Consider the following 23384-nt stretch of genomic DNA (forward strand, 5'->3'; position numbering starts at 1 on the left):
CTTTTTTTTTTTTTTGAGACGGAGTCTTGCTCTCTTGCCCAGGCTGGAGTGCAGTGGAACAATCTCAGCTCACTGCAACCTCTGCCTCCCAGGTTCAAGCGACTCTCCTGCCTCAGCCTCCTGAGTAGCTGGGATTACAGGCGCCTGCCACCACGCCCAGCTAATTTTTGTATTCTATTTTAGTAGAGATGGGCTTTTGCCATGTTGGCCAGGGTGGTCTCAAACTGCTAAGCTCAAGTGATCCATCTGCCTCAGCCTCCCAAAGTGCTGGGATTACAGGCATGAGCCACTGTGCCTGGCCGATTTCTACTTTTGAATACAGACACTCTGCTCTGCTCTCTCTCTTTAATCATGAGTGCATGTCATTTGGTGATATTAAAAAGCTCACTTATTAATTTTGTTCTTGAGGCAGGGTCTCACGCTGGGGCTTAGCCTGGAGAGCAGTGCCCTAATCACAGCTCACTGCAGTTTCAACCTCCCGGGCTCAAATGATCCTCCTGCCTTGGCCTCCCAAAGTGCTAGGATCATAGAGAGGTGTAAGCTACTCTGCCCAGCTCAATAAAATAATTGTAAAATATACGCTGATGTCTGCATAGGGAAAAATCTAGAAGAAGAGACCTCATACTGAGGGGCAGCAGCTGTCTCGGAGAGAACTGATAGTCTATAATGTACATGCTGTGGTGAGTTTATATATTAAATGCATTTGTTTTTGTTTTTTAAGAGACAAGAGTCTCGCTCTGTGGCCCAGGCTGGAGCGCAGTGGCGCAATCATAGCTTACTGAAGCCTCCAGCTCCTGGGCTGAAGCGATCCTCCTGCCTCAGCCTCCACAGTAGCTGGGATAAATGCATTTCTTTCTTTTTTTTTTTTTTGAGACAGAGTCCCGCTCTGTCGCCCAGGCTGGAGTGTAGTGGCCGGATCTCAGCTCACTGCAAGCTCCGCCTCCCGGGTTTACGCCATTCTCCTGCCTCAGCCTCCCGAGCAGCTGGGACCACAGGCGCCCGCCACCTCGCCCGGCTAGTTTTTTGTATTTTTTAGTAGAGACGGGGTTTCACCGTGTTAGCCAGGATGGTCTCAATCTCCTGACCTCGCGATCCGCCCGTCTTGGCCTCCCAAAGTGCTGGGATTACAGGCTTGAGCCACTGCGCCCGGCCTGATAAATGCATTTCTAATCTGAGATTTTTGAAGATAAAATCAATGAGCAAAGGAAAAAAAAAAAAAAAGGCAGAAGCAGAGAGGTGGGCACGTGCACAGGCCGCTCACCTTGTCCTTGAAGTCAGTGTGGTTTTGCAGGATGGCGCGCTGGTAGGTGCCTGTCCGCACGTAGTCCTGCATCATGTTCTGCTGCTGGGACAGGTAGCCATAAAACTGGAACAGAGACACACCAATGGCACGGGGCACATGGTGGCACGAGGCAGTCAAGGCCCTGGCCAGCCCTGTGATAGAGCAAGGGGCCATCTTAGGCACAAACCTCCCTCAGGAGGCCGTGCACCCTCTGCCTGGGCCCCACTAGCAGCTCCAGGAGAGGGAGCAGGAAGCCAGAGGGCAGCCCCCAGGAGGACAGCGCCACTATCACTGCAGCCGACGGCAACAGCTGGATGCTGCCTGGACCTGGAAGCCACCCAGGGGAACTCAATATTTGCCACAGGCAGGCTTCTGGCATCAGAGGCCACCTGCCCCATCTTGAGGGCCCCAAAGGAGAAGAGAAGCGGATCGAACAGAGCCCTAGAACTCAGAGCGCCAGGCAGGTGAGGTGTGGTGTCTCTCTGTAAGACAACGGGCGATCGGGAGGCAGCGTGGCACCTGGGCAGGGGCACAGGCTTTGGCATCAGGCAGACCTGGCTTCCCATCTCGGCTCTGTTGCAAAATAGCTGTGTGACTTGGAGCAAGTCACTTAACCTCTCTGAGCCTCAGTTTTCTCATCTGTAAAATGGGGACAATAATAGCACTTACCTCCTAGCGTTGTTGGGAGGGTCCAAGTGCTTCTGTGCACGTGACAGCGCTTAGACCAGGGCCTGGCATGCAGGGAGCGCTCAGGGCATTGCAACTGCTCTACCGTTATTCACAACGCCTGTGGCCCTGAGCTCCACCTGTGCTCAGATCCTTCCAGCAACCCTCTCAGGCAGGCACCTGCATCTCCGCTTCACAGATGAGGAAACTGAGGCCCAGCCAGCGGAGGAAACCTGCCCAAGGCTACATGGCCAGTAAGGGACAGAGCCAGGACGGGAACTTGGGTGGGCCTTCCCTGTGCTGCGTGGCCTCCTGCGGGCAGGTGGCATGGGGGCTGCCGGGGGGAGGCAGCCTGGCTGAGGGCGAGTGTAACCCACCTGGAAGTACTGCACGGCAGAAGACTCCTCCGTCCGCTCGCTGAACACGGACCGCTCCAGGGTGTGGCCCCGGCAGGTTTTCAGGATGTTGTAGAAGGAACAGAAATCTGGAACAGGGAAGCCAAGTCACTGGGGGGCGGTCAGCAACCTGGCATATGGCCATCTGGGAGGGAAGGTTCTGGATGGCCGTATGTCCTGATGTTTCTCCCTTGAACATATGGGGCTGGTGATTTCTCTTCCCCGAAAAACAATTTTCCAAGTTTAAAGAAAAGATGAAGGGCAGCCATGCCTGCACCCTGGGGACTGACATGAGAAGAGGACAGGTATCCTGCATGTGGGGCTGGTGTCTGGTGGGAGTGGGCCTGGGGATTCCTCACCAAAGGGCAGCTTGGTGAAACTCTCTCAAGCACACACCCACTGGCCTGGGAGTCGAAGCTCTGGCAAATAAGCCCAAGTCCACCCAGAAGCTCAGGGCAGCATCTGTGTGGGGGCAGCAGACACTGCAATGTCCAGTAAAAGGGGACTAGACAAACCCCAGGGGCACAGAAAAGCACAGCAGAGGCCAGGTGCCTCACGCCTGTAATCCCAGCACTTTGGGAGGCTGAGGTAGGCAGATCAGTTGTCAGGGTTTTGAGACCAGCCTGGGCAACATAACAAGACTCTGCCACGTTAAAAAACAAGAACAAAAACAAGAAATAGAAAAGAAAAGCAAGGCAGAGAATCACCAATCACTACCCTTCCCCGGGATGCAACGGTATGTGGCCCTTTAAAACAGGCTCTATCTATTTGGCTGGGCACAGTGGTTCTCAGCTGTAATCCCAGGACATTGGGAGGCTGAGGCGGGTGGACTACTTGAGCCCAGGAGTTTAAAGAGGCCAACCTGGGAAATATAGCAAGACCCTGTCTCTACCAGAAATAACGAGCCAGGCATGGTGGCTCATGCCTGTAATCCTAGCACTTTGGGAAGCTGAGGCGAGTGGATCACTTGAGGTCAGGAGTTCGAGACCAGCCTGGCCAACATGGTGAAACCCTGTCTCTACTAAAAATACAGAAATTAGCCAGGGGTGGTGGCAGGTGCCTGTAATCCCAGCTACTCAGGAGGCTGAGGTGGGAGAATCGCTTGAATCTGGGAGGTGGAGGTTGCAGTGAGCCAAGATTGCACCACTGCACTCCAGCCTCGGCAACGGAGTGAGACTCTGTCTCAAAACTAAACTAAACTAAACTAAACTAAAATAAAAGCTACATGTATTAACATAGAATGATAGCCACTAAATTATATCAAATAAAAAACAAAACAATAGTTGAAAGACAATCTCTTTAAAAATTAAAAGACATGGCCGGGCATGGTTGCTCATGCATGTAATCCTAGCACTTTGGGAGGCCGAGGCAGGTGGATTACCTGAGGTCAGGAGTTCAAGACCAGCCTGGTCAACATGGTGAAACCCCTCCGTCTCTACTAAAAATATAAAAAACTAGCCGGGTACAGTGGCATGTGCCTGTAATCCCAGCTACTCGGGGGGCTGAGGCAGGAGAATTGCTTGAACCTGGGAGACGGTGGTTGCAGTGAGCCGAAATCACGCCACTGCACTCCAGCCTGGGCGACAGAGCGAGACTCCATCTCAAAAAAAAGTAAAAGATACAGTTCGGGATGAGCAAGTTCTGGAGATGGGTGTTAGTGATAGTTGCACAACAATGTGAATGTGCTGCTTGCTACCAAACTACACACTTTAAAAGGGTTAAAATGACCAAATTTTGTTATGTATATTTTAGCACAACTTTTAAAAACTGACAGAACTGAAATAAAAAATATTAAAATACCAAGTCTTAAGAATGGGAACGGCTGGGTGTGGTGGCTCACGCCTCTAATCCCAGCACTTTGGGAAGCTGAGGCGGGTGGACCACTTGAGGTCAGGAGTTTGAGACCAGCCTGAGCAACATGAAAAGACTCCATGTCAGCCGGGCACGGAGGCTCACGCCTGTAATCCCAGCACTTTGGGAGGCCGAGGCGGGTGGATCACGAGGTCAGGAGATCGAGATCATCCTGGCTAACACAGTGAAACCCTGTCTCTATTAAAAATACAAAAAATTAGCCGGGCGTGGCGGCGGGCACCTGTAGTCCCAGCTACTCAGGAGGCTGAGGCAGGAGAATGGCATGAACTTGGGAGGCGGAGCTTGCAGTGAGCCGAGATTGGGCCACTGCACTCCAGCCTGGGCGACTGAGCAAGACTCCATCTCAAAAAAGAAAAAAAGAAAGAAAGAAAGAGAAACTCCATGTCTACTATAGTAAATATACAGAAATTAGCCAGGCGTGGTGGCACACACATGTAGTTCCAGCTACTCGGGAGGCTGAGGCATGAGAATTGCTTGAACCTGGGCACTTCAGCCTGGGCACAGAGTGACACTCTTTCTCCAAAAAAAAAAAAAAAAAAAAAAAGGCCGGGCACGGTGGCTCACATTTGTAATCCCAGCACTTTGGGAGGCTGAGGCGGTGGCTCACTTGAAGCCAGGAGTTCGAGACCAGCCTGGGCAGCACAGTGAAAACCCATCTCTACAACAAATTAGCCAGGCGTGGCAGGTTCACACAGGTGGCCCTGAGGGCTCAGACTGCCCGAGGTATATCTGGGTCATTGCACAGCCTTCTTGAGACAAGAGGGAGGCCGGCAGTGGCTATGGGCAGGAAGCCTCCCCACCTCCAGCTGTCCCTGCACCAGCCCGTGTCAATTACTGGGCTCACTTCACCTCTCCAGTAAACCAAGCCTGAGGCGGGACCGGCAGACCGTCTCCAGCCGACACCTCCACTGCCACTGCGGCTGCACCCACCTGGGGCTCTCCCACCCCTCGTCAGGAATCTTGTGTCTCCCTGTGCCCCTAAGGTGGGTCCGGTTAGGCCCCTCTGGTGGCTTCTCTGTGCCCTGAGCAAACTCTTCCTGCCCCTACGACCTTGTCTCACTCCATCCCCTAAACTCCAGTCACAGCTGGCCCAGGGCTGGCCACTGCCAGAAAGACTGGGCCCAGGTGGTCAGGATGGGCCTCTTGGAGGTGGGGACATAAAAGCCAAGCCCCAAAAGACACAAAGGAGCTGGTGAGGGAGGGTCTGGGGTCCAGCGTCTACCCAGGCAGTGGAGTGTCCTCTGGACATATCTGCACGTGGGAATGCGGTTTGGAGGGCAGCGGAGCATTCTCAAGGATGCATGGGCCACTCCTTCGCCAGGCTCCACACCCCTGCCCACCAGGGCTTTGGGCGCTCTGGGCTGGTGTCACCGGAACGGAAGCAGGGCCACGTACCGTTGGGTGTGGCGAACTGGATGAGGACGCTGTTGCAGCCCAGGGTGATGATGAAGGACTGCTTGCCCACGCGGCTACACTCTGTCTCTCGGGACACCGAGCACTTAAAGACACACACATCTTCATCTATGAGAGAAGACAGGCTGGCATGAGCAGTACAGCCCTGTCGGCTGCCTTCTTTTGAGGCCGGGTCCCTGACGCCCTCCTGCTGCCTCCCGTTGGTGCCCCCAGATTCTTCCGGAGTGTCACTAAACCACCCTGGCAGCGTTGCCGGGTGCGCTGCCTGCCCAGCCCACACTGAGGACAAGGGAGCGGCTGATCAGACAGCAGGGATACAGTCTGTGTCCTCAGGATGACCAGGGCTGAGACAGGGGGACGGTGAAGGCTGAGATGGGCAGACAGGGCCACCAGGCACGGTGCCAACCCACAGGGCCTCAAAGCTGGAGCTGCCTCTGCTCCACTCGGCTGAGCCCTTCTGTTCTTGGATGGGTGCAGTGCAGCGACTGCATGGGGCCAGTGTAGCCAGACTGCCGGGTTCACACCCCACCCATGCCATTTGTTCACTGTGACACAGGCAGGTCCCTCAGCCTCTCTGGAACTCGGGTTCTCACCGTCAGATGGGGCTAATGGCGTGGCAGTTGTCTAGTGAATTACGACACTGTCTCCCTGCACCCATCGTGATAGCTGTTACTAGCCATTCATTCCACAAACCTGTAGCCACTCCACTCCAGCCAAATGGTGAAACTTAGCGATGCCAGGAATGGGCCGGCCCAATCAGGCACTGTGCCCCTGCCTGCCATACTACAGTGGGACAGGGGCATCATCTGTAGTATTCTTGGCAAAAATGTTTGACCTAGTCCCATCTTCAAGGGACAACAGAAAACGACAGGTTGTTGGGCAGGCTACAGGACAACCAGGCTGGTCTCCTCGAACAGGCCAATGTCAGGAAAGACCAAAACGGTGGGAGCTATTCCAGAGTGCAGGAGACAAGAAAAGGGGGAGTGCCCAATGCGATGCAAACTGGGACCCTGGGCTGGAGCCACATGAAACATGTTTTAAAAAGTTATAAAGGACAACTGGGGAGACTGGACCCACACCTCTAATCCCAGCACTTTGGGAGGCCAAGGCAGGAGGATCACTTGAACCCAGGAGTTGGAGATCAGACTGGGCAGCATAGCAAGACCCTGTCTCTACAAAAAAATTTAAAAATTAGGCAGGCGTGGTGGCGAGTGCCTGTTGTCTTAGGGATTCACGACGCTGAGGTGGAAGGATCAGTTAGTTAGCCGACTGTGCCACTGCATTCCAGCCTGGGTGACAGAGCAAGACCCTGTCTCAAAAAAATAAAGGACAACTGGGGAGCTGGACAGAGTAGCTCCCACCTGTGGTCCAAGCTACTTGGGAGGCTGAGGTGGGAGGATCACTTGAGCCCAGGAGGTTGAGGTTGCAGTGAGCTATGATGGTGCCACTGCACTCTAGTCTAGGCAACAGAAGTGAGATCCTACTAAAAAAAAAAAAAAAAAAAAAAAAGACAACTAGGAAAATGTGAGTGTGGAATACATATGCCATAATTTTAAGTTATTTGGATGTGACAATGGCATTGTGGTTTTGTAAAGAAATGCCTTTGTGGCCGGGCGCGGTGGCTCACGCCTGTAATCCCAGCACTTTGGGAGGCCGAGGCGGGCGGATCACAAGGTCAGGAGATCGAGACCATCCTGGCTAAGAGGGTGAAACCCCGTCTCTGCTAAAAATACAAAAAATTAGCCGGGCGCGTTGGCAGGCGCCTGTAGTCCCCGCTACTCAGAAGGCTGAGACAGGAGAATGGCGTGAACCCGGGAGGCGGAGCTTGCAGTGAGCCGAGATCGCGCCACTGCACTCCAGCCTGGGTGATGAGCAAGACTCCATCTCAAAAAAAAAAAAAAAAAAAGAAATGCCTTTGTTCTTAGAAAACATATGTGGAAGTATTTATGGCAAATTCCTATGACATCAGTAGCTTGCTTTTCAATAGCCCATCACAACAACGTGAGTGCAAATATGGCAAAAGTGTTCCCAATCACCCTGAATAGCCAAAACAATCTTGAAAAAGATTGAACCTGGAGGATTCCCATGTTGCAATTTCAAATTTTACTATGAAGGTACAGTAATGTAAACAGTGTAGTGGTACTGGCAAGAGAATGGAGACACAGATCAATGGAACAGAATCAGAGTCCAGAAATAAACCCTCACACTTATCCTCAATTGATTTTTGACAAAGATTCCAAGAACATTCAATGGGGAAAGAATAGCGCCTTCAACAAACACTGCTAAGAAAACCGGATAACCACAGAGAAAGGAATGAAGTTAAACTCCTACCTCACACCATATACAAATAAAACAGACCTCAAATGGAGCAATGACCTAAACATAAGAGCTAAAACTAAAAAACTCTTAGGGGAACTATTTGCAAATCATCTATTGCTAAGTATTTAGTGTCCAGAATATATAAAAAAAAACTCTTTTAGGGCCAGGCCTGGTGGCTAACACCTGTAATCCCAGTACTGTGGGAGGCGGGCAGATCACTAGAACCCAGGAGTTTAAGACCAGCCTGGGCAACATGGTGAAATCCTGTCTCTACTTAAAAATATATAAATATTAGTCAGGTGTAGTGGCATGTGCCTGTAGTCCCAACTACTTGGGAGGCTGAGGTGGGAGAATCACCTGAGCCCAGGAAGTTGACACTGCAGCAAGCAGAGATGGCAACACTGCACTCTAGACTGGGTGACAAGAATAAGACCCTGTCTCAAAAAAAAAAAAAAAAAAAAAAGGTTGGGAACGGTGACTCATACCTGTAATCCCAGCACTTTGGGAGGGCAAGGTGGGTGGATCACGAGGTCAGGAGATTGAGACCATCCTGGCTAACACAGTGAAATCCTGTCTCTACTAAAAATACAAAATAAATAAATAAATAAAATAAAATAAAATTGGCTGGGCACGGTGGCTGATGCTTGCAATCCCAGCACTTTCGGAGGCCAAGGCGGGCGGATCACGAGATCGAGACCATCCTGGCTAACACGGTGAAACCCTGTCTCTACTAAAAATACAAAAATTAGCTGGGTGTGGTGGTGGGCGCCTGTAGTCCCAGCTACTCAGGAGGCTGAGGCAGAAGAATCACTTGAACCTGGGATGCGGAGCTTGCAGTCAGCCGAGAGCACGCCATTGCACTCCAGTCTGGGTGACACAGCAAGACTCTGTCTCAAAACAAACAAACAAAAAAGCAAAAACAAACAAAAAATTAGCCAGGCATGGTGGCAGGCGCCTGTAGTCCCAGCTACTCAGAAGGCTGAGGCAGAAGAATGGAGTGAACCCAAGAGGTGGAGCTTGCAGTGAGCAAAGATCACGCCACTACACTGCAGCCTGGGCAACAGAGCAAGACTCCATCTCAAAAAAAAAATAAAAATAAAAATAAAACAATTATTTTTTATCTCATTTTATTATGTTTTTATTTTTTTGAGATGGAGTCTCACTCCATTGCCCAGCCTGGAGTTCAGTGGCACAATCTTGGCTTGCTGTGACCTCTGCCTCCCGGATTCTAGGGATTCTCCTGCTTCAGCCTCCCGAGTAGCGGTGGAAGTACAGGTGTGCGCCACCACATCCAGCTTATTTTTGTACTTTTAGTAGAGACCGGGTTTCACCATGTTGGTCAGGCTGGTCTCAAGCTCCTAAGCTCAAGTGATCTGTCTGCCTCAGTGTCCCAAGGTGCTGGGATTACAGAGGTGAGCCACTGTGCCTGGCCTAAATATTTTTTTGAGACAGATTCTTGATCTGTTGCCCAGGCTGGAGTGCAGCGGCGCCATCTTGGCTCACTGCAATCTCTGCCTCCTGAGTAGCTGGGTTCAAGTGATTCTTGTGCCTCAGCCTCCTGAGTAGCTGGGATTATAGACATGCATCATTACACCTTGTAATTTTTGTATTTTTGGTAGAGATGCGGTTTTGTCGTGTTGGCCAGGCTGGTCTTGAAGTCCTAGCCTCATGTGATCTGTCCGCCTCGGCATCTCAAACTGCTGGGCTTACAGGCATGAGCCACTGGGCTGGGCCAAGAACTTTTTTAACTCAACAACAAAGAGATAGCCAGGGCTGGGCACAGGCTCATGCCTGTAATCCCAGCACTTTGGGAGGCCAAGATGGGAGGATAACTTGAGGCCAGGAGTTCAACGTCAGCCTGAGCAACATAGCAAGATCCCATATCTACAAAAAAAATAAAATTAGCTGAGCATGGTGGTGCATGCCTGAGATCCCACCTACGCAGGAGGCTGAGATGGAGGGATTGCTTGAGCCTGGGAGCTCAAGGCTGCAGTGAGCTATGACTCTGCCTGTGAACAGCCACTGCACTCCAGCCTGGGCAACATAGCAAGACTCCATCTCTTTAAAAAAGCAAAAACAAATGCAAGGCGCGGTGGCTCACACCTGTAATCCCAGCACTTTGGGAAGCCTAGGCGGGCAGTTTACGAGGTCAGGAGATCGAGACCATCCTGGCTAACACGGTAAAACCTCATCTCTACTAAAAATACAAAAAAATTAGCCGGACGTGGAGGTGTGCACCTGTAGTCCCAGCTGCTGGGGAGACTGAGGCAGGAGAATGGCGTGAACCCAGGAGGCGGAGCCAGCAGTGAGCCGAGATCACACCACTGCACTCCAGCTTGGGTGACAGAGCAAGACTCTGTCTCAAAACAAACAAACAAACAAACAAACAAACAGCTGGCCAAGCGCAGTGGCTCATGCTTGTAATCCCAGCACTTTGGAAGGCAGAGGCAGGCAGATTACCTGAGGTCAGGAGCTCAAGACCAGCATGGCCAACATGGCGAAACGCCATCTCTACTGAAAACACAAAAATTAGCCAGGTGTGATGGCGCGTGCCTGTAGTCCCAGCTACTAAGGAGGCTGAGGCAGGCAGAATTGCTCGAATCAGGGAGGCAGAGGTTGCAGTGAGCTGAGATAGGACCACTGCACTTTAGCTTGGGCAACAGAGCAAAGACTCCGTTTCAAAAAAAAAAAAAAGGGCCAGGCATGGTGGCTCATGCCTGTAATCCCAGCACTTTGGGAGGCCGAGGCGGGCGGATCATGAGGTCAGGAGATCAAGACCATCCTGGCTAACACGGTGAAACCCCATCTCTACTAAAAATACAAAAAATTAGCCAGGTGTGGTGGCAGGCACCTCTAGTCCCAGCTACTCGGAAGGCTGAGGCAGGAGAATGGCGTGAACCCGGGAGGCGGAGCTTGTAGCGAGCCGAGATCGTGCCACTGTACTCCAGCCTGGGCGAGAAAGTGAGACTCCGTCTCAAAACAAAAACAAAACAAAACCAACAGATACTCGTATGCAAGCATTCATAGCAGTACTTATTCACGACAGACAAAAGACAGAAATACAACCCAAATGTCCATAAACTGACAAACAGATAAACACAGTTTATTATAAAATGAAACATTATTCAGCCATAAAAATAAAGGAAGCACTGAGCCATGCTACAACATGAATGAGTATCAGAAACATCACACCGAAAGAAGCCAGACACAAATGATTCTATTTGTATGAAATATTCACAGAAGGCACGGTGCTGGTGGCTGAGAGCTAGGAGAAGGCAGGAATGGGGAGCAACTGCTTAACGGATGCGGGGTCTCCTTTTGGGGTGATGACAATATTTTGGGAGTAGACAGAGGTGACTGTTATGCAACATGTAAAAGGGTTGATTTCATGTTATAAAATAACAGCTCTTGATCTCCCAGGCTCAAGCCATCCTTCCACCTCAGCCTCCCGGGTAGCTGGAACCTCACGCACATATCACCACCCCTGACTAATTTTGTTTATTTTTTTGTAGAGATGAGGTTCTTACTCTGTTGCCCAGGCTGGTCTGAAACTCCTGGGATTCATATGATCCTCCCACCTTGGCCTCCAAAGTGTTGGGATTACAGGTGTGATTTTGCTTCAATAGAAAAAGAAAAATGGGCCAGTGTGGTAGCTCATGCCTGTAATTCCAGCACTTTGGGAGGCGGGCAGATCACTTGAACCCAGGAGTTTTGAGACACGCCTGTCCAACGTGGCAAAACCCCATCTCCACTAAAAATACAAAAATTACAAGGCATGGTGGTGGGTGCCTGTAATCCCAGCTACTTAGGAGGCTGAGGCAGGAGAATTGCCCTGGGAGGCAGAGGTTGCAGTAAGCCGAGATGGCACCACTTCACTCCAGCTTTGGGCGACAGAACGAGACTCCGTCTCAAAAAGAAAAAGAAAACTTCCTAAATGACAAGTCCAGGTATGAGGGCCTGCAGATATGAGACCTGCAGGGCAGCTCCCCGGCCACACCCAGCCAGTCCTGCCAGACTCTCTCGCCAGGTGCCGCCCTCCTGAGAGGGCAGGGCATGGAGGAACCTCCTGAGCCCCTGCCCGGAGGAGGGTGTCAGCAGGCCACTGCCCCAGACTCACAGCCTCACCACACCCACAGGGGCCCCAAGAGAAGGTGCTCCCAGCTGTAAGTGTGTCCCAGGAAGGCACATCCAAGCTTGGCAAGGCGCCCACACTCATACCCGTCCTGGGGCAGGAGATACCGTCAATCTGTTGGCCATGCCTGGGCGACAGCAAGTGGGCGCAGGGAGGCCTGTTTACCAAGCAGCCTGGCAACCCAACCAGTTGCCTGAGGCGCCCCTCTCTGACCTGGTGCCGGGCAGGCAACTACAGGACCTGTGGCCAAGTGGAGCCTGGCTGTACCCAGCCAGGGCTGGGGCTGGGCTTGGGCCAAAGACGCCAGGGCTGAGGGCAAGTGGATCGCTTCATCACAGCAGCAGCTGCTGAAGCCTGTGGAGCCAGCAGCTTCTCAAAGTCACAGCTCTATCCCCAGGTTAGTCCCTGGCACACAGAAGACACCTGGGAAATACTGACAAACCAAAAAAAAAGAAAAAAGAAAAAAGAAAAAAGAAAAACAACAAGCTAGACCATGTTCCTCCCTTTGCTGGGGAGACACCCGAGCCTCTGCGCTCCGTGCCCATCATTCCTCATGGCTGTCCCCGCCTGGGCGCCTCCCCACAGACATACTCAGCCCTCTAGCCCCTACATGGGCCAGGCCCCAGGCCTCTGCACATGCCGTTCCCACTTTCTCCCTTCCTCTCCCCTCCCTCTGCTACTACGGGCCCAGTGGGCCATCGCACACCTGGCCCAGGGTCGCCTGTGAGCAGGCAGAGAATGCACAGCCTGTCTCCTGGCTCGCGAACAGCACCCCAGGAGGAGGGCAGGAGGGAGCCTTGGGGCCGGGGACGCACAGGAGTCTGGATCCAGCAGTGGCGATTCAGTGCTCACCACAGATGCAGCCCTGTCCATGGGAAACTCACTATGGCATCCTCTCATGGCCAGTAACCACCTCCCAAAGCAGCCATTCTGTTGGGGAGGAGCAGTATGGGAACTGGGGAAGGGGGCAGGACCCCAGGATTCAGAAAGGCCCTCTGTGTTGGCCTCTAGAGACCAATCCAAAAAGCACCACTGTTGCCGCATCAGCCGGCGCATGTTGGGGACTGTGTGCACGTGGCCAGGAGAGGTAGGGGACAGGCTGCAGGGCTAGCAGGCAAGGGTGACCAAAAAGCAGACTCTGGAGCCAGGAGGCTGTGGTGACTTCAGGCCAATTAAGGCTAAGCCAGAGCTGGGGTATGTTTTTTTTTTTTTTTTTTTTTTTTTTTGAGAAGACGTCTCGCTCTGTCGCCCAGGCTGGAGTGCAGTGGCTCAATCTCAGCTCACCACAACCTCCAGCTCCCAGGCTCCTGCCTCAGCCTCCCGAGTAGCTGGGATTCCAGGCGTGCACCATCACACCCGGCTAATTTTTGTATTTTCAGTAGAGACAGGGTTTCACCACGTTGACCAGGCTGATCTCGAACTCCTGATCTCAGGTGATTCGCCCACCTCGTCCTCCCAAAGTGCCGAGATCACAGGTGTGAGCCACCGTGCCTGGCCCAGAGCTAGGATTTTTTTACCCTGCAGTAACAGGAACGGGACTGGGATCTCCTGGTGGAGTCTCCAATGGGGAACGTGAAGAACACGGACCTGGACTGAGTGTTACGCTTCAGCCACCCCTGGACCCACCCTGCAGCTACTCGCGGGCCTGCCTGCTTACTCGGCCCTGATGAAGCTGTGGGGCCAAGGGAGGAGGGGCTGGAATTGCAGGGAAGGGGGTAGAAAAACTGCCTCATCTTTGAGGCAGCCTTTCCTGCTCCCCAGGAAGCAGCCCCCCACCATGTGAATCCACGTCACAAACCCCCAGTTACCATGAGCCAGACCTGCCCACACCCTGTGGAGGCTGGGATGTCACATGATGTAAGAGTGACAACACTCTAAGGACCAGGCTCTGTTCCAGGGCCTATGTCTAACCCGTTTCCTCTTCTCATCACCCCTGGGAGTATCTACTCTCACTATGCCCTTATTTGCTCAGAGAGGTTAAGTATCTTGCTCAAGGTCACACAGCAAGAGTGGCCGAGGTGACTGGCACTGGCATCCCCATTCCTCACCAATGCAGCAGCCGACGTCTCTGCGCTTCCTAGAGCAGGGTTTGGCTGACTTTCTGTGTAAAGGACCAGACAGTAAATATTATGTGCTTCCTGGGGAATCTGATCTCTGCTACAATGATTCTATTCTGCCTTGCAGCAGACAATATGTAAACAAGTGAGCATGGCTGTGTGCCCATAAAGCTTTATTTGCAAAACCCAGCAGGATTACAAGTGCAGAGCAGAGGCTGGACCCTCAGCGTCCTCGCCACCCACTTCCTTATGTGCTCACCAGGCACTGGGCAGTGGAGACACACTCCCCATCCTAGGGGCGGTGAGGACAGCCGAGTGGCAGACTGACAGGGATCCCCAGGTGGTGGACTCTGTAGGTGGCACCTGACCCAGCCTGGGAAGGAGACTAGGGACAGATCTGCCAGTGAGGGGAAGAGCACAGGGAAGACAGGGAATCGGGGTGGCAAAGACAGTGTGCAGTGAGCCCTGGGAGGCTGCTGGGACAGACCCCCGTGCAAGGTGGGTTGATGTGGGTAGGGGCACTGTGGAGGGACTGCAAGAGGCCCCAGTGGATTGGTGGCTCGGCTCTGGGCAGCACTGGGAGGGACCTTGCGCAGGGCGGGGAGAGACCCGCCGCCACACAGGATGAGGCAATAGCCAAGGGCTATCTATGGCTGGCCAGGCAGGAGGCAATGGGGGTGAGGAGGAGGGCAGCTCTTGGGGGACCAGCTGCTGTTCCCCACCTGCCTTAGAGTCAGCACCCTGCACATCCCCTCCTTATTGGCCTCCCAGGGCAGCAGAATCTGGGGGACTCTAAGGTACAAGGACTCCCTAGCCCCAGACTTGAAAAAAATGCACTAGAGAATGGTGGGCGGGGCAGCAGCAGCTCCATGGCAGCCCTGGGTCCCACCCAGCATGCAGGAGGGTCTTGGAAGAACAGGGAGACGTCTCTCAAGGGTCTCACTGAGCAGATGGTCCCGGGGGACGTACCATGCCTCAGTCATCTCCCAGGCCACCCTTCAAGCCGCACAGTGTCTAACACAACCCGCCTGCTGTGCTCTTGTCTCACACCGCCCCATGGTTCCCCAGCACCTTCTGGAAGCAGCCCTCTGCCAGTGTCCGCAGTCTCACTGCTGCCCCCTGGGTCACTCCAGCCAAACCTTGCTGGCCTTCAACACTCCCTCCCAGTCAAGATCATGGGCAGAGGTTCTCTCTGGCCTCTGATGATCCTTAGAGATCACCCTCCTGCCTTCCCCTGCTTCCCTGTCACCTCCTCCTAGAGGTCCTCCAGCATTTCCCAGACAAGCCCTCATTGCCTGGCAGCTCCTTATTTAATGCCTACCTGACAGCCCCACAAAACGCAGATCCAGGGCTCTGGGCATGACCCACACAGTACCTAGCACACAAGGGGCACTCATGGGTACCAACCGGAATGCCCTCCCCAGGATAGGGGTAGGGGAGGCCCAGCCTCTTCCCGAAGCACAGGGGGCAGTGGGTGCAGGGGTCCAGGTGTCCAGGTCAGAATGCTAGCCTGCCCTCACCGCGAGCATGGCCTTGACTGGGGAAGTGGCTTCACTATGCAGAGATGTTTAGCATCAGGTGGCCACACAGCAGCACTGCCTATTCACCTCCTGCCCTTCCCCCTTGCTTCCAGAAAGCAATGGAACTAGCAGGGGATCCTTGGGCCCCTGAGGCTCGTTAGACCTGGGTCAGGGGGACCTGGAGTCCCTTAGAACTTCCCATCCCTAGGCTGGGCACAGTGGTTTGCACCTGTAACACCAGCACTTTGGGAGGCCAAGCCACGTGGATCGCTTGAGGCCAGGAGTTTGAGATTAGTCCGGCCAACATGGTGAAACCTCATCTGTACCAAAAATACAAAAATCAGCCAGGAGTGGTGGTGGGCGCCTGTAATCCCAGCTACTTGGGAGGCTGAGGCAGGAGAATAATCTGAACCTGGGAGGCGGAGGTTGCAGTGAGCAGAAATCACGCCACTGCACTCCAGCCTGGGTGACAGAGCAAGACTCTCTCTCAAAAAGGAAAAAAAAGAGAACCTCCCATGCCATTGTGACATCAGGGCCACATTCTTTGGCAGACAGAGAACAAGGAGGCTGGCTGGGAACAGTGGTTCATGCCTGTAATCCTAACACTTTGGAAAGCCGAGTCGGGAGGATCACTTGAGCCCAGGAGTTTGAGATCAGCTTGGGCAACATAGTGAGACCCCATCTTCTACAAATAATAATAAAAAAATAAGCTGAGCATGGTGGTGTGCACCCGTAGTCCCAACCATGTGAGAAGGTGCGGCAGGAAAATCCCTTGAGCCTGGGAGGTCAAGGCTGCAGTGAGCCGAGATTGTATCACTGTACTCCAGCCTGGGCGACAGAGTGAGACCCCATTTCAAGAAAGAAAAAAAAAAGAGAGAGAGAGAGAGAAAACACAAGGAGGTGGAGGGCAAGAAGAAAAGCAGCAGCACCAGCTGGGGGGAGAAAGGCCACATTTCAAGCTCTTGCATCTCCAGGGGGAACACAACTGTAGCCACCAAATGGAGGCATAATTAAAGCTATTTATCTCAGCAGACCTGGGGCGGGGGAGTAGCTGGTGGCTGTAGAAGCCGTCATCCAAATGGTACATCTTTTATTAAATCGCCTCCTGCTGCTAAAGACGACATGGGCTCTTCACCTTCCAGAGGAAAATATTCCCGATCAAAGGAGGAGAGTTAGGTAAAAAGAGGGAGACCCCCCGCTCCCCCGCGGCCAACTCCCATCCCACAGGTACAGAAAAAAAACATGCTTTCTGAAGCCCACTCGGCTGGCATCTCTTTGCTCAGCCTGCTGCGCCCGGACCACACGCAGGCACAGAGGACCTGGCGGTGAACCAGAGAGCCACCCCCGGCCCTCCCATGATGGGAGTCCACAGTGGGAGGCAGACAGCACCCAGCAGGGCAGTGAGGAGACGGACAACAGAAACTGGCAGTAAGTGCTGAAAGGAGGGAAAGCACGGGAGCTGACGCATGCGGACCGGGCCCAATTCAGATTCCAGGCAGACTGGGGAGGAGGCGACACCTGAGCCAGGCCCCACTGCCCTGGCGGGGGTGACCTTGTTTCCACACTGTGGGCACCAGAAGCTTCTCCCCGTTCCTGTGTGGTTTGGCGCCCATGGGCCCAAGAGGCAGCAGAGATGACCCAGCAGGGAGGGACTGAAAGGATAAAGGATGGGCTTTGGCATCAAGGAGGACTTGGGTTTATCAGGGAGGGGCTGGGTTCAGGGCCGAACCCTCTGTTCTCCGGCCCTGACCTTGGCTTCCTCATCTATCCAACGGTCGCCCTGACACATCCCAAAAGGGTGAGGTGACATAACCCATGTGGAGGGCCTGGCAGCCCGGCCCCAGGGCACCATCCTGGAACTTCACTAGGTCAGAGCCCACATGCAGCAGAGCCCCGCAGGGCTTGGATCCCCTGAACTAGCAGCTGCTTTCACCCCTGGCCTCAGAAGCCCCATCTATAAAACGGGCACAATGGCCGGGCGCGGTGGCTCACGCCTGTAATCCCAGCCCTTTGGGAGGCCAAGTCAGGCAGCTCACAACGTCAGGAGATCAAGACCATCCTGGCTAACACGGTGAAACCCCATCTCTACTAAAAATACAAAAAAATTAGCCGGGCATGGTGGCGGGCGCCTGTAGTCCCAGCTACTCAGGAGGCTGAGGCAGGAGAATCACTTGAACCCAGGAGGCAGAGGTTGCAGTGAGACGAGATCACACCACTGCACTCCAGCCTCAGTGATACAGTGAGACTCAGTCTCAAAAAAAAAAAAAAAAAAAATTAGCCAGGCATGGTGGTATACGCCTGTAATCCCAGCTACTGGGGAGGCTGAGGCAGGAGAATCGCTTGAACCCAGAAGGCAGAGGTTGCAGTGAGCACAGATTGTGCCATAGCACTCCAGCCTGTGCAACAAAAGCAAAACTCTGCCTCAAAAAATAAAACAGGCACAAAATAGGAACGAAAAACCCTCCCTGCAGTGAGGATTCCCAGGTAATGGAGGGAGCGGTAGGTGTTAAGTACTTCATAAACAAGAGCAGCTGCTGTTACCATCATCAGAACAGATCAATGCCAGCCTCGGAAGAGAATGCCAAACCCCAGAACCCTAACCCGGCCTGGCCTCCCTCTCCTGCGGTAACCTGAGTCGGATCCTCCAATGTCGTCCGGAATCCCAAACCCCAGAACCCTAACCCGGCCTGGCCTCCCTCTCCTGCCGTAACCTGAGTCGGATCCTCCGATGTCGTCCTTGGAGAAGCTCTGGAGCAGTTGTTCCACGGTGCTGCCCAGCCCCGGGTATCTGAGGACCATCAGGTCACCCTGGGCTCCTCTGGCCCAACCCTGGCCTCTGGGCGAATCCCAACCCTGCTCCAGCGCTGGAGCTGGGTGTCCAGGAGCCCTACAGCCATGGCTCTGAACGGGCACTGCCCCAGCACATCAGAGCTATGTCTGAGCAACTGATCAAAACCTTCCGGCCCAGAAATCCCTTTGCAGGGCCTTATGTGTGCTACAAGCTCTACTTGCAGAGATATACCTAGATCTGAAGGCGCCCAAAGCAGAAAACCGAAATATCCATGGATTAATGAAAGAATGAATAAATGAAGATGTGGGAAATTAAAAGAAATCGATTTCTATCTGTACACACTGACAAGTTAAATGACCAAGCCACAAGGTGAGGGACAGAGTGGTGTAAAACCTATGCACCACAGGTGTACAGATGGGCGGGGAAGGAACAGAGGGAGGAGCGGCTGTGCACTCTGCATTCATGGGGCTTGTCTGGAAACACAATAAAGTGACTTCAGTGCTGCCTCTGGGAAGCAAGTCATACTTTTCAACCCGCACCCTCCTCTGCCATTGTGTGAACGTGCCTAACGTGAAGCCCAGCAGGCTCGAGGAGAGATTTATGCATGCACGCTTGTATGTGCCTGAAAAACCAAAGGCCACGGGCAGTGCGGAGGGAAGGAGAGACTGACTTTTCATGTTACACCCTCCCGAGTGGTTTGAATTTCTCCCTGGTACATGAAAGACAGCCAGACAAAAGGCAATGGCGAAGGCTGGGGGCAGGAGAGCCGGCATCTACGCAAGTTGTCTGGGCCCCTCCCTAGAGTGGCCAGGCCGGACGGGGGACCACCCCCCCAACATCCTTTTGGACGCTGCTGGCTGGGGGAGGGGAGTGGGAACAGGCCCTGAGCCTCTTCTGTGACCCAGCTGGAGGCTGGCGGACAGCCCTGCTTTCCTCAGCTCGGAATCTCCCAGAGCAAGCCCTGCACCCGCCCCGCGCCCTCAGTGGGTGTGATGCAGGTGGGGCGGTCAGCCCAAGGGCAGCGGGGCTCCCTGACCTGCATTCCAGTAAGGGAGGCTTCCCAAACGAGCCAGGAGCAGTAAGATTCAGGTTTGAAGCTGAGCTCTGCCACCTGCAAGCAAGGAACCATCACCTCCCGACACCTCAGCTTTAGCGTCTAGACAAATAAAATAACATGTGGTTCAGTGGGTAGCCATGAGGACAAATCCACCCACGCCTGGCCCAAGACCCACGGGCACACAGTAGTGTGGCATTGGCACAAAACACCAGTCTTGGTCCCTGTGTCCCCAGAGTGCTCCAGTTCAAGGCAAAGGGTCAAGAGAAGCAGCCATGGAAACAGTTCTGGACACAAGGCCATGTCGGGCCCAGAACAGGTGTCTGGCCCTGTCCCCCAGGTGGCCACCCCGGGACCCAACCCATCTGGCACGTGGCTGACAGAGAATCAGCTTCACACACTGCTTGGGAACACTCCTCATTTTTGGTCTCCCTCTGTCACCCAGGCTGGAGTGCAATGGCCCGCCCAGTCACAGCACACTGCAGCCTCAACCTCCTGTGCTCAAGAAGCAATCCACCCACCTCCGCCTCCTAAGCAGCTGGGACTTCAGGTAGAATAGAGCTACACCAAGGAAAAAAAATACATATATATATATATATATATATATGCATATATATGTGTGTATATACATGTGTATGTATGTATATACGCATATATATACATATCTGTATATATGCGTGTATTTGTATGTATATGCATGTATGTATATATGTGTGTGTATATACGTGTATACATATGTAAATAAAACAAAGTAGCTGGGACCACAGGTATGTACTACCACATAAAACTAATTTTTAGGCTGGGTGCAGTGGCTCACACCTGTAATCCCTGCACTTCGGGAACACCTGAGGCCAGGAGTTCAAGACCAGCCTGGCCAACATGGAGAAACCCTGTCTCTACTAAAAATACAAAAAAAAGGAGCCAGGCGTGGTGGCACACGCCTGTAGTCCCAGCTACTAGGGAGGCTGAGGCGGAAGAATCCCTTGAACCGGGGAGGCAGAGCTTGCACCAAGCCGAGATCGTGCCACTGCACTCCAGCCTGGGTGACAGAGCGAGACTCCATCTAAAAAAAAAAATTCTGAAATTGTGCAGTGACAAGACGCTGGGAGGCGTGTGGGCAGAGTTGAGAGGCGGCCACCTAGGGGAGAGGTATCTAGGGGTGTCCTGTTGGTATCTCAGGTAGGCCAAGGCCTCCATGGTGCCCCCAAGCACTATTTGGGGCAGCTGCCCTTTCTCCCTGCCCTGGGCTGCCCGGTCAGATCTCAGGAGACAGAGCACTCAATGCGCGCCCCATCTAGGTGGGCTCTGGAGAAAGCCCCCTGAACTGAGGACACCCAAACCTCATAAATCACCGTGGAGATTCTTGAGTCAAAGGCCTGGGGGACACTCAGTAGGGGGCTCCCTCTAAAGGCTGGTCCCCAAGCTCCACCTTCAGGGGTTGACAGCTTCCCCTGTAGTCCTGGCCTGCGGGCGACAGTCCCTTCAGTTGCGGGGTGTGCGAAGGGCAACCCCAGGAATAGAAGGCCAAGACAAAGAAAGAGCTTTGCTTTTCTGAAAAGACACAGGGCACCCCCTTCATTGGGAGCTATTACATGCAAATGTCTCCTGCATCCATGCTAATCAGCTGCCACCGCCGGGGCTTTGTGCACTACAAAAGAGACAGCAGATGTGAGCTGGGGTTCCACAGCTCCAGAAAGCGCAGGAGCTTAGCGGATAATTATGAAAAGCACGGGGTTGGTTGGGGGGGGGGTCACAGTGCAAAGCCACAAAACCGGCCTGCACCAGTCCCCTTGCTCCACATGCTGTCTGCTGGGCCAGCTCACCCAGTCTTTCTTCTCCCGTGGGCCAAGACTTTGAAGCTGTGATTTATGGAGCCCCAGGAAGCACTCTTAGGTGTTGGCTATGCAGGGCCTTGGTTAGTGCTCAAACCACCCTCCAGGTCGACCTTAGTCCTATTTTTAAGAGGGGAAACCAAGGAACAGAGCGATGACAGGCTCCAAGTGGCTCAGCTGGGGACCCAGAAGCTGATCCAAAGACAGCCAAACTCCATCCCAGTCTCCCCAGAGTCCAGTCGGGAGGTACTGGGGGCCAGACTCAGGGGACCAGGTTCCACCTGTGCTCTGGGCCTGCGCAATGCCAGGCCAGGCTAGTTGACCCCTGAGACTCACCACTACAAGGAGGCAATCGAGCCTGCTTCCTGGCACTAAAAAAGGTCCGTCACATTGTGACACTTGGCAGGAGCTGGGCCGCAGCTCTCTATGGGGACTAGGCCAGCAGGAGAAGCCCTTTGCAGAGAGGACACCCACAGTGGCCTGGAAGGTGGGGTTGAATGAGGCGTGTCATGAAGCAGCAAGAAAACCCCAGGTTGCTGAGGGGGATCATCTCCCAGAGCGACTGGGACCCTCCACACCCTGGCTTTCATTGTCAAGGACAGAGAGCTCAGTGCAGCAAGCTGGGCTGCCGCCTGCCTTCAGGCGGGTCAAAGGGCCTCACCCAGAGGAGGGGGTTGCAGGCGGGCGCTCCAGAGAGGCTGGGGCAGAGGCAGCCTCCAGTGGAGGAAATCGCAGTTGAGTCACAGAGAAGCTGCCCTGGGCTGAGGCCCACTTGAAGTCCCTGCTTAGCGCACATCTTGAAAGAGTCTGACTCAGAGCACGATGGCACATGCCTGTAATCCCAGTGCTTTGGGAAGCTGAGGCAGAGAGATGGCTTGGGACCACAAGTTTGAGACCAGACTGGGTGACAAAGCGAGACCCCGTTTCTACAAAAAGTAAAAGATTAAAAAAATAAAGAATAAGGAAAGGTTTTGACCATCAGCCAGAGAAACAGGATGTCCTGGGCCACAAAGCTGCAGGAAGGGCCTCTGCCAGGCCCCAGGGCGTCCAGGAGCCCTTCTGGCCCCACCGAGGCTCAGAGAACAGTATGTTTGGGTTAGGAGGCCGCCTTCCGCCCCAGGACCTGCAGGCTGCTTCACCAGATGTGATTCCAGATGTGGCACAGCTGAGAGGGCAGACACTACCGACACCACAAAGAAATCAGACACAAGGCAGGAACCAGGGCAGACGGGAGACTGGCTTTGGCGAGCTCTGGAAGAGGTCGCCATGGCCAACACAGTGACACGGGACAAGGACCAGGAGCAGCAGGAGTGAGCCTTGGACAGGCACTTCCTCCATGGCCTTGCGCTGCCCTATGGAGGAGTCAGAGACTGGGAAAAGTGGCAGGAGGGGCTGCAGGGGTGATGGCCGAGTGAAAGGCTCAGGGCCAAACCGGGGTTCACATCCCAACTCTGCCACCAAATTTTTAGTGCCTCAGTTTCCTCTTATAAAAATTAGGGAGTGAGCTGGGCATGGTGGTGCCCCCTGGAGTCCCAGCTCCTCAGGACACCGAGGCAGGAGGCCCAGTTACTTGAGAGGCTGAGGCACGAGGATCATTTGAAGCCAGGAGTTTGAGACCAGCCTGGGTAAAATATTGTGACCCCATATTTTTTTTTTTTTTTCTTTTTCTTTCTTTCTTTTTTTTTTTTTTGAGATGGAATCTCATTCTATCACCCAGGCTGGAGTGCAGAGGAGCGATCTCGGCTCACTGCAACCTCTGCTGCCCAGGTTTAAGTGATTCTCCTGCCTCAGACTCCCGAGTAGCTGGGATTACAGGTGCCTGCCACTGCACCTGGCTAAATTTTTTTGTATTTTTTAGTAGAGATGGGGTTTCACCATCTTGGCCAGGCTGGTCTTGAACTCCCGACCTTGTGATCCACCTGCCTCGGCCTCCCAAAGTGCTGGAATTACAGGCGTGAGCCATCGCGCCCAGCCCCCATCTCTAAAGCAAAACAAAAAAAAAGATTAAAAAAAGATAAAAGATAAAAATGAGGGAGTGGGCAGGGCATGGT

General features: G+C 53.5%; 1 protein-coding gene across 1 annotated transcript in view; it reads right to left on the reverse strand.

Moving 5' to 3' along the window:
• Positions 1–18455, reverse strand: part of CARM1 (coactivator associated arginine methyltransferase 1) — a 32308-nt gene extending 13853 nt beyond the window's left edge. The window contains exons 1-5 of the mRNA XM_026455623.2: positions 18368–18455; positions 15458–15511; positions 5611–5907; positions 2326–2432; positions 1262–1366 (exon numbers count right to left, since the gene is read on the reverse strand). Coding sequence (XP_026311408.1) covers positions 1262–1366; positions 2326–2432; positions 5611–5907; positions 15458–15511; positions 18368–18455 — 651 coding nt within the window. The remainder of the gene's footprint in view (positions 1–1261; positions 1367–2325; positions 2433–5610; positions 5908–15457; positions 15512–18367) is intronic.
• Positions 18456–23384: the final 4929 nt, after the last annotated feature.

The sequence above is a fragment of the Piliocolobus tephrosceles genome, chromosome 21, assembly GCF_002776525.5.
Source record: "Piliocolobus tephrosceles isolate RC106 chromosome 21, ASM277652v3, whole genome shotgun sequence".
NCBI lineage: Eukaryota > Metazoa > Chordata > Mammalia > Primates > Cercopithecidae > Piliocolobus > Piliocolobus tephrosceles.